This window comes from Octodon degus, unplaced genomic scaffold (genome assembly GCF_000260255.1).
Source record: "Octodon degus isolate 3935 unplaced genomic scaffold, OctDeg1.0 scaffold00140, whole genome shotgun sequence".
NCBI lineage: Eukaryota > Metazoa > Chordata > Mammalia > Rodentia > Octodontidae > Octodon > Octodon degus.
Genome location: NW_004524716.1, coordinates 7,107,975 through 7,118,540, shown reverse-complemented (window position 1 = coordinate 7,118,540; position 10,566 = coordinate 7,107,975). Strand labels below are relative to the sequence as shown.

Genomic DNA, 10,566 nt, shown 5'->3' with positions numbered 1-10,566 from the left:
CCCCCAACTTGGAAGCCAGCTCTTTTCATCACTTTTATTAAAGGCTTTTTTTTTTCTTTGTTTTGAGACAAGGTCTCATATGTAGTTCAGGGTGATCTTGAACCTGCTGTGTAGCCAGGTTGAACTTGCTGTAACACCGGATTCCAGACTGTGCCACCAAGTCCAACTTCTGGAGGCGCTTTTGTGCTTCTGCTAATCAGTGGGTTTCCTATACTGCCTTTATGGGGTGATGAAGGCCCCCTGAGATCCTCCCTTAACTAAAAGTATTCCTTGTTTAGAAGTTAAAGTTACTTTTACTCATTAAAGAATATTTTTTCTTTCCACTTACTAATACACCATTGGTATACGCCCCGGAATTGACTCCAGGGGCTTACTTTAGGTGTTAAAGATTATTTTGCTTGGCCTGCCACACTTCCAGCCTCCACCTCAGAAGTGTATGTGTGAGAGCTTATTGGTTTTCCTTTCTCTATTTTTCTTTTATGATAGCAATCAAAGCAATGTTTATTTCTAGGTTGTTCTGATCAGAATTTTTTATGGGTTGTTCACAGCCATTGGAGTAATTCTTTTTGTCCTTTAACAACTTACATTGAAGTAGAAAAGGGAAATTATTTTTAATATAGTTAAGAATTTAAATTCCTTCATGGGAATAGAAAATTTTGTTTTTTCCATCTAAAACTTCAGGTGGTAGAAATGTGATGCTGTAGATAAAAGATTTGTTTTTTTCCATTTGAAAAAATCACTTTGGCATCTTGTTTGTCCTTTTACAACATATCCCTTTGTCTTAAAGGGCTTCTTTTCTTTTTGGAAGTGATCAGTTTCTTTGGTAGTTTTTGCTTTTGAAGGATAGCCCCAGTACTTGGGAATATTATGATCTATAGCTCCACATTTTAAAAACGGTAATAATAAAGTGATAACAGAAGTGCCAAACTCTTGCCTTGTAAATAATGTCTTCTCTGCATAACCAAAAACTTAAAAGTGAGTTCCTTCCTAATAAGGTCCAGTAAATTGAGCCCATGCTGAAAGCTTCCTTATAGACCGTCACATAGCAAGCTCTTCAACAGAATCGTCAGTCCTTCTATTTATTAATATCAGCCACTCTCTTGTAGCTTGCTTTTTTCGGTCCTGGGAATGGCTTGTTGCTGCAGCCTTTATTGTTCTCATTCACTATTACAGCCACACTTGCAAGAGTGCTGTTAGGCACTTATGGTTTAGAACAGTAAGGGTGCTCATTGTGGAGTTCAGAGGATTACTCTAAAACAGAGAAGCAAATAGGAAAAAAATAGTCTTAACGGCCTGCCAGCTGGTAAGTTTTCCCCAGCATGCTCTCCCTGCATCAAGGAATTGTTGATCTAAACAGTGACAGCATCTGAAGAGTTAAGAAAACTGTCCTCCCAAATTTCAGACTGTACCAGAAAACTCCCAAAGAATTCCAGTTTAACACTTTGTAAATTCATGTTTCTTCTTCCCTGTTGTACTCATCCATGGTACAAAGATTTAATGAATGAGGTTCCCTCCATTTTTATTGTGTAATTCTATACTTCTGGCCCTTCCCCTTCCAAAAGGCTGCTTCATATATCCAGCAAAATGTAAGATGTCTACCCTCCTCCACCCAAGACAGAGTCGATCATCTTTGACATCTACCTGCTTAGTCTTCTGAGTCTGCTACTGAGTGTAATTCCCCTTATTGGCAACAGCACTCACCAGGTCAGCTCTACAGATTGTTCTTAGCCTACTTCAGTCCATTCTTTTTTCAGTAAATGTGTATACCAACATAGCTACATCATTATTTGTTTGATGCTAAACAGGCCTCTGTAATAAAACGTTGAGCTGGTAATGATAAACTTTTATTTGCAAGAGACTGTTTTCAACCCCACATATTTATTAAGGACACGCAAGCTTTTATATATTAAACTTATAGAGTATCTGCTTTAAGTATTAGTTTTAAAGATGGGAACTCTATTTTTTGGAAATTAAACCCCCACACTGTTGTTGATACCTGATTTTCTTAGACTGGTTACTTTTAATAAATTCATTTTATTGAAAAACTGTCACCATAAAAAGTTTACAGTTCAGTGTCTCCATCCTTACCTCCCAGCCATCCTGGTCCAACGTTGTCCTTTCCAATAAGTAACCACTTCCCTTTGTTTGTAATACATCCTCCCAAATGTGTACCTACAATTGCTTACAAAGGTAAAAGAATAATTTTCATCTTTTTTATATAAAAAAATAGCCAATGTGTATATATATACTGCAACCTTTTTCTCGTTTAGTATATATTTATTTTTCCATATCAATATTTAGAGAGCTACTTTCTGCCCCAATGTCTTTAAAAACTGCAAAAATACTCCATGGTATGAAAGTACCATAATTTATGTAGCCTATTCCATCACTGGAAATTTTTTAATGTTGTTATTATAAATAGTTCTGTATTGAACAACCTTGTATAGGCAAGCATATCTGTAGGATGTGCATTTGGATCCAGTAATCTGAAAATGCTAATCCAAAGGTTGTGTGCAGTGCAAGTGTACAGAAGGAAAGAACACTAGCATACGCTTCGCTCCTTGGTCCTTTTGCCTTTGGTTTTTGTTTTTTTTTTTCCCCATATTTCCAGGCTTCTAATTTCTATTGCCCTCTTTTTGCACCATGTTTGTCTCTTCTTGACTGTAACGTTATTTTACCAATCCCAAACTTAATTCTTGGCTTCTTGGCTGCTTTCATTATCTTCTTCCCAGAAATGTGAGGATAGTTCACCTAGTGAGGAGATCAGAATTGAGTGAATTTTTTTCACATGTTTACCATGGCAGGCATCAAATCTATCTAACGTGTAGTAAGTCTTTTGCAAGGTCCAGTGATTCATGTTACTTTAGTTAAAGCTCACCCTTTCTTTTCATTTGATACTATAAAGCATTTACTGCCAGATTTCATACTACATAGTCATGCAATGTAGTCCTCTGCTTGATACTCAAATTTAACACACATACCTTTTTGGTTTTGTTTTTTGTGGGAAAGGTTTAACTGTAGTTAAAGCCCAGCTGCAGTGAGTCAGAAATTTCCTTTGGAAAGGAGGGGTTTTTATTGCTCTGTAAATTTTACCAAATTAAAAGGCTCTTTTTCCTTTTTCCTCAATATTTGAAATTTTTTTTCCCTTGTTGTGCATGATAGAGGAATGCTGCTATGCTTGCAAGTAATCAACTTGAAATTGTTTTGAGTAATTCTGCTTTTTCGGCTTTTTGTACCTAATCAGAATTGATGTGACTGAAGTGCAAGTCTTCATAATAATCATGCATTTGCTGGCAGTGATTGGAGGACCTCCTTTTTGGCAATCTATGGTAACTGCGTTCACCCGTGTACCCATGTGCTGCATGTTGTCTTTGGCCTCTTTCCTAATATGGGATGACCCTGTTAGAAGGTAGAATGTAAAATTATTTTTCTAAAAGTGAAAAGTTACAGCGAACAATAGGACACAAACTTCTCCGGAAAGCATGGTAAATTTCCCTATTTGTATTACTTTAAGTCTATCTCAAGGCCATTTTGAAGGCTATTGAGAATTGAATCACTGTTACCTCGTTTTACATAGGAAGAAGTAGCAGGTAATGTAGCAAGTTAACCAGTTATAAGGTCTTTGTGAATTGTATGAGTCTACAGTTTTTATGCCATGTGCTTAAACTGGAATAACAAATTGGGAATCCCAGGTGTGGTGGCACATGCTGCCTATAATCCTAGTACTTAAGAGGCTGAGGCAGGAGGATTGCCAGTCTGATCTACGTAGCAAGTTCCAGTTCTGCATACTGAGACCCAATTGGAATAATAAAAAGTAGGATAAATGCTGATTGAATGAAATCAGTGCCAGGGGATTGTTTCAACAAGTGAGGTCCTTGCTTTTCAGTCTGACCTGAAATAGTCATTCTGCAGACACAAATTCTTTTTTTTCTCTGAGCGGTAATATATTGGGCCCAGAACACAAGCTGTGGAGCCAAAACCTGGGTGTGACCCAGGCTCCAGTTCTGTGGTATGCGAACTTGATATGCTATATAACTCTCTGGCTTCATTTCTTCCTGTGTAAAATGAGGACAGTAATAGCTTGTGGGTTAAATAAGTTAATATTTGTAAAGCACTTAGAGTAGTGGCTGTCAAGTAAGAAAAGCAGATGCTTTTCTTATTATTTAAATATTTTCTATTCAGTTTGTAAGATCTAGATCAAAATAGCTTATATTTTCTGGTTGTCAGTTAACTGCCAGTCACTACTACCACTCCTTCAGAATTAAAAATAATTCATGATCAACTGGAACAATTCTGAAATTTATATTCTAGATTTTACTATAAAAATCCTGTTGGTTTTTATTATTAATATGTATATATGAATTGTATTACTTTTGCTCTTCAATAAATACTTTTCAAAAGGCCGGGTGTTCAATCCCTGGGCCTGCCATGCTGGCCCTTCCTCCATAGGGTGAGCTGAGACTGGGCATGGTGGAGCTCGCCTGTAATCCCAGCTCTTAGGATTACTATGAGTCAGATCTAGTAGTGAGACCCTGAACACCCTGTGGATCCTTCACTAAAATACAAATAAGTAAATAAGTAAAAATCTGAATACTTTTCAATTTAGCCTTATAGGAAAGGCAGACTAGATTTTGATTCTGTAAAGCCAGATCATAAAACCCATAGTCCGCCCCAACTTCCAGTTGACTATATTGTGTATTATTTTTATAAGCTCTGTGGTATAAACCAAAAAAAAGATTTTGAATACTTTAAACATAAGTTATGTATAAAGTTTCAGCACATTTATATTAAAAAATTGGATTTCTAGCATTTGAAAACAAGTTAGCATCTGGTTTATATGTCTAATTATGCTCAAATACAGAAATGCATAAAGCATTATAAATGAAGTTATCTACACACATACCTGTATCCTCATTTCTTTGGGGATATCTGGCAGTAAATTGATCCAGAAATATGTTTTATCTTCCCCTATAAGATCTGTATATATAATACATAATTTTTAGAGGTCAAATATTTCATCCTACCTTTACTTGTAATTAACAGTGTAAAATAATATGATTATCCTTTTTTAAAACTAAGATAACAATCCAAGATGATAAGATTATCCGTTTTTAAAGTTATCAGGGAAACTTTCAGATTTAAGACTGAAATGGAGTTCCAAGACCAAGCAATCTACATGTAAGATTAATGAGATTAAATTGCAGTAAGAAAGCAGATTCTGCCAGGCTTGCTGGCACATGCCTGTAATCCCAACACTTGGAAAGCTGAGCCAGGAGGATGGCTGCAAACTTGAGGCCAGTGAGGGCTCCATAGTAAGTTCAAGGCAGCCTGAACTACATAATAAGACATTGCCTCTCGAAAAGAAAAGTAAAACAGATCCTTAGGTCTCTGTCCTATTAGTTTCATTGGTCCTACTGTTATGACATTGTTAAATGAAAAGAAAAGGACCTGAGTTGGGTAATAATAGAAGACAGAATAAAACATTCTCAACAGATTCTCCCAAATGTTTTACTTTTCCCTCAAATATTTCACATTTTGGATTATCTTAGATTTTGGAATATTTGTATAATCTACCACCTGAGTATCTCTAACCTACAACTCCAAAGTTTGAAATGCTCCAAAATCTCAAACCTTTTGAGGGTCAAATTTTGGATTTTGGAGTACTTTGGATGTTAGGATTGCAGTTGTTTAACCTGTATTACTTTTTCCTTGGTTTATGGGTTCATTGCTAGATGCAGTGTTCTGAATTGCATTGTGTTAATTCAGGAATAGTTACTAAATGTAAATGTAGTGCTGCCATTTATTTGTGTGCCAAAAGGAGAAAGTATATAAATTTTTGTTTGTGGCCATAAAATAAATAATTGCTGCCCAAATCCTCATTAAATTAAACTAATCCAGATTAAATTAGGTTAGATTAAATGGTCATTACTGATATTCAGGAAGCAAATTTATGATAAAAACAAAACACTACAAGTGTCTTCATAAGATTGATTCCTGAAGATCAGCTCTTTAGCACAGGTAAGTAACTTACATCTATTGTATTTGGATTACCCATTCCTTGCAACTTTTTTCCCTGAAAGAGATGGGTTTGTACTAAAGATTACAATGAGATTGTGTTATTGATGTTTTCCTGGAGTTGTTTGGTTGCTTTATTTTGTTTTTGATATCTTAAGGAAAAAAATTATTTCAGTATGTAAAAGCTAGGGTGTAGTTCACATCTTTTGAGAAACAAAACCCATAATTTTTGTGTATTGTTTCCCTAGAAGCATATATTCTTTTAAAATATCTTCTATCTGTTCACTAGAGAGACTGTCCTTACTTTGAAGAAGACCCACATATAATCCACTTGTGGTTACTTTCACTGACATTTAACTCTTAAATGCAATAGTTTTATCAAATATGCATTAATTCAGACACATATTTTAGGATTCACTTAAAGCAGCTAAGTGAGTATTACTACAGGTGAAATTTAGGATCATGTATTAGGATTGGAATCTTACAGTGTAGTATATATTTTGGCTTTTTTTTTTTTTTTTTTTTTTTTTTTTTTTTTTTTTTGCGGAACCAGGAATTGAACTCAGGCCCTTGTACTTGCCAGGGAAGCGCTTATTCCACTGAGCCATCTCCCCGGCCCCTTGGCTGTCATTTTTTAACTAAAAGATAATTCGTACATGGTGACTGAAACACATAGGGAATATAATATGTTATCATTTGCTGTATTTGGGTGGAATTTGTTTAAAAGGATTTACAAATAGGCCTTCCCCATATTTATTTGGAAGAAAGTATCAAATCTTTAAATGATACTTTCTCTTTTTGCTAAAATCTACAAAACCTTTAAGAACATTTTTAATGCTCATGAGAAAACATTTAATGTTTAATAACTGATAATGATACGCATTCATCCTAATTTTTTAACTAAAAGCATGTTTATTGAAATCTGGCAGAAGTACTAACAATTTAAGATTTTTTTTGTTGTTGATTTTGATATCTAGTCATTGCTTTCCAAAGTGCATTACATTATTTAGATGTATATTTTCATGACTTGAATCCAGAGGGTTTTCCTTTGGCTATGGGACAGGTACCATAATCCAAGAGTTTTTGCCTCCTATCCCCCAACTCTAAGATTTAACATCAAACCCAGAGCCTTTGCACTGAACTACGTCCCCCACTACATTGTTTGTGTGTGTGGTTGGTTGGTTGGTTGGTTGGTTGGTTTGAGATGGGGTCTTTAACTAAATTACCCAGGCTGGACTTGGATTTTTGATCCTCCTGCATCATACTCTCAGGGTATTAGAATTGTAGGTGTGTTCCACCTAGCCCAGTTCTCAAAGGAATTCTTAATCATCTAGCCTTTAAAGTTTACTGAAATTCCAGAAAGGCCTGAGATAAAAGTGTAAACAGCTATTGGCTATTTCTATAGGGTAGATCTACTTTCACCACCTTTGATGAGTAATAATAACAAGAGGACAGAAAAAGAAAGATTGAAAAGAGCAGGATGTGCCTACCCTCCTCTGTCATGGGGACAAATGACAACCTTCTAGCTACTTAATACTTTTCCTAAGTAGTTCATCTGGTACCAATTTCTAAGAATCACTAGTAAGACTTGGGACTCTGCTGACTCCAGCCTTCCTTCGCTTTGCCTCACATTTTCGTATAGCTACCCACCTTTTCGATTGTTAATTTGGGAGCAGGCTGTTTCTTCATACCCTTCCCCAAACAAGAACTCTACCTACACAACTAGAGAAAGGGAGATCTAAACATTCTTTCAACAATATATATTGAGCACCTACCAAAATCAAAATCAGGGCTCTAGAGACAATACAAAAATTAATTCAAACATCCTATATCCACAAGTTTATATTTCAATATATAAACTAACATATATGACAGAAGTGGTAAGAGCCTAAAAACGTTTATAGTACTTTACTCTTAGATCTTAGCTTGCTTGCTTACTTTGTGATCCTAGCCTTATACTAATGTTTGTGTTTATTCTTTCTTCTTTCAAAGGGCAACAATTTCCATGATCCTAAAGCAGTGTCACCATAGATATGATGTTTAATCTGTCCAATCATGACACAGATTACTATTATATACAATTGGCACTCATCCAGTACCCTGTCCCTAATACAGGGTGCCCCTGTAATGGAGTAACGCTCTGCTTCTTTTGGAATCTGGGCAAGTGTAGTATTTCCACCTTTGCTAGAGACATTTTTTGTCTCTATGGAGGGAAGAGTGGGAGGGATGGCTGGAGGAAAGACTGGAACTAGGAAAGTAGCCAGAGTATAGTGTTCTAGTCAGGTACCTCAGATTTGGATTGTGATGTCCCTAGTTTACTGAACCACAGCAGGAAAATTCATGGTGGTATTTACTCTTTTAATAAAAACAAGCTTTGAACCCAGACTGCTAGGATTGGTATCAGGGGAAAAGATCATTTAGGATGCTCCATAAAATTCTTGACTTTATTTTAGGTTGACTTATCTCATTTTAGAAAATTAAATACTGCTGCAGTACATCTTGAAATTTCAACAGTTCCTTTCTCTTTTAGAGCTGCAGTTTTGTAAAAGGTTGAGTTATATAAACAAAGCTAAGTTCTAGAGAGTTTTGAAGAAATGGAGTATCCAAAAAATAAAATGTATGTTTCCCAATTTTACTTGGGTTTTAAACATTTGAAGAAAAGGGAAATGTCCCTTTTCCAATTTGATTTTAAAAGTGTATGTAGATGACAGTCCTGAAAAGCACTATGTAACCTAAATTAAAATGCTTTCACCCAGGCATGGTGCCACACACCTGTAATCCCAGCACTCTGGAAGCCTGAGACAGAAGGGTCATAAATTTGAGCCCAGTGTAGGAAACTTAGTGACTTAGCAAGACCGTGTCTCAAAATTTAAAGAGGTTTGGGGATGTCGCTTAGTTCAGAGGCCCAAGATTCAATCCCTGCGATGAACCATTGTGGGTTTTTAGAATATTGTTTCTATGATTGTTTGTTTCTGTTACTAGAATTTATCTTACTATTAGTTTCTTTTCAATCCATATAGGACAAATTTTGAAAGCAGAAAATCTAAGGCTGCGCAAAAGAACAATCTAAAATGATTTTAGAAGTTTAGTGTAAGTGTCTTTCATTTTAAATGAGGGATATGCTTGCAAGATGAAATACACATTATCAGTCCACTCAGCCCCTCTTTAAGTAAATCAGTCCACATTTTCATTATACAGTTTGAAAGCAATATATTATTTACTTTTCTGAAAAACAAACATTAAAAATTTGGAGACATAATTGTAGAGCTGTATCAGCGTGGCTTTGCTTGGTAGGATTTTTCTTCTCCATGTGATTGCCACTTCATTTGCCCTCAGCTTTCACTAGCTGCTTGTAGCCTAACAAGTTGGAGTTGGGGACTCTTCAGAGTACAACTTTTTATTCTATTCTCTACTTTGCAGATACTAAAATCTAGTTGCAAATATTTTTATTCCTTTATATTCCATAGCTTCCCACAATAATTCAGAATCCACTACAAATTTAGATACAGAGTTCAAAATAGAAAAAAGACAAGGCTGATCCCTTTGTGAGAAGGCCAGAAGATAGCATAGTTATTGTTGCCAGGCCTCTGGAATGCATTAGGAAAATCTTCCTTTGCTTATGGTACAAATTAATAAAGTTGGGTCTATATTTTTAGGTTGCTATCAGAATGAGATTATTTTTATGCAGCCTCATTTCTTGAGACTTGTTACATTGTTCATAATGAAGAGGAAGAAGCTTCTATTGCTTGAAACATTAACTGGAGCGAATGGAGAGAATCTGGGAAAGAAAATCAAATATTTGTACTGTATTATTTGAGTTTGTATATATTTTAATTGTTCTTTTTCTCTATTAAAGATTCCAGTGCTGAATATTCAAATGAAAATTTTTCCTGCACTTTGTACAGTAGCAGGGACTATATTTTCCTGTACAAATTACTTCCGAGTAATCTTCACAGGTGGTGTTGGCAAAAATGGATCAACAATAGCAGTGAGTATTTTTAGGTTTTCAGTTTTTTCCAAACTAGGACTTGGTTCTATGGCTGCTTTGTTTTTCAATTGAGATTTATAAAATCATTTCTTAATTTAGAATTTCTATTTAGCTTTGGGGAAAAAAGGCAATAACTTGTTTTATGTGTATGTCTATAAACTTGCTACTATATATGCCTAAGTTTTGTGCATATACACATTTAAATAGTTGTAGTAAATATGAACTTCTTTGTAAAAATAAGCCTGACCTATTGTGTGAACATTTGAATTTATACCTTACCAATTCAGATTGCTGTTTTTCATTAGCCATTCTGGTGTTTCATTTATAGAAATTGTTGGCTGTCAAGGACCATGAAATTCTAGAAAATTTTACTTAAACTACTTTATGGCATACACAAATACAAAATGGACATTCATCTGTTTTCCCTTTTTGGTTTAGTTCAGTTATTTGAATATTATAGTTGTGTTAACTCAGCAAAATATTCTAAAAGGGTCCAGTAGTCCATAATAGTATTGGGTCTTCCCCTTTACTGGCAGTGTCAGAAATTGTTGACCCGAGTCCCC

General features: G+C 35.3%; 1 protein-coding gene across 1 annotated transcript in view; it reads left to right on the top strand.

The window, feature by feature from the left end:
* The window catches only part of Cept1 (choline/ethanolamine phosphotransferase 1), a 38,437-nt gene that overhangs the window by 25,543 nt on the left and 2,328 nt on the right, over window positions 1–10,566 (top strand). Inside the window, exons 5-6 of the mRNA XM_004641713.2 lie at window positions 3,245–3,329; window positions 9,872–10,003. Of these exons, the coding sequence (XP_004641770.1) occupies window positions 3,245–3,329; window positions 9,872–10,003 (217 nt within the window). The remainder of the gene's footprint in view (window positions 1–3,244; window positions 3,330–9,871; window positions 10,004–10,566) is intronic.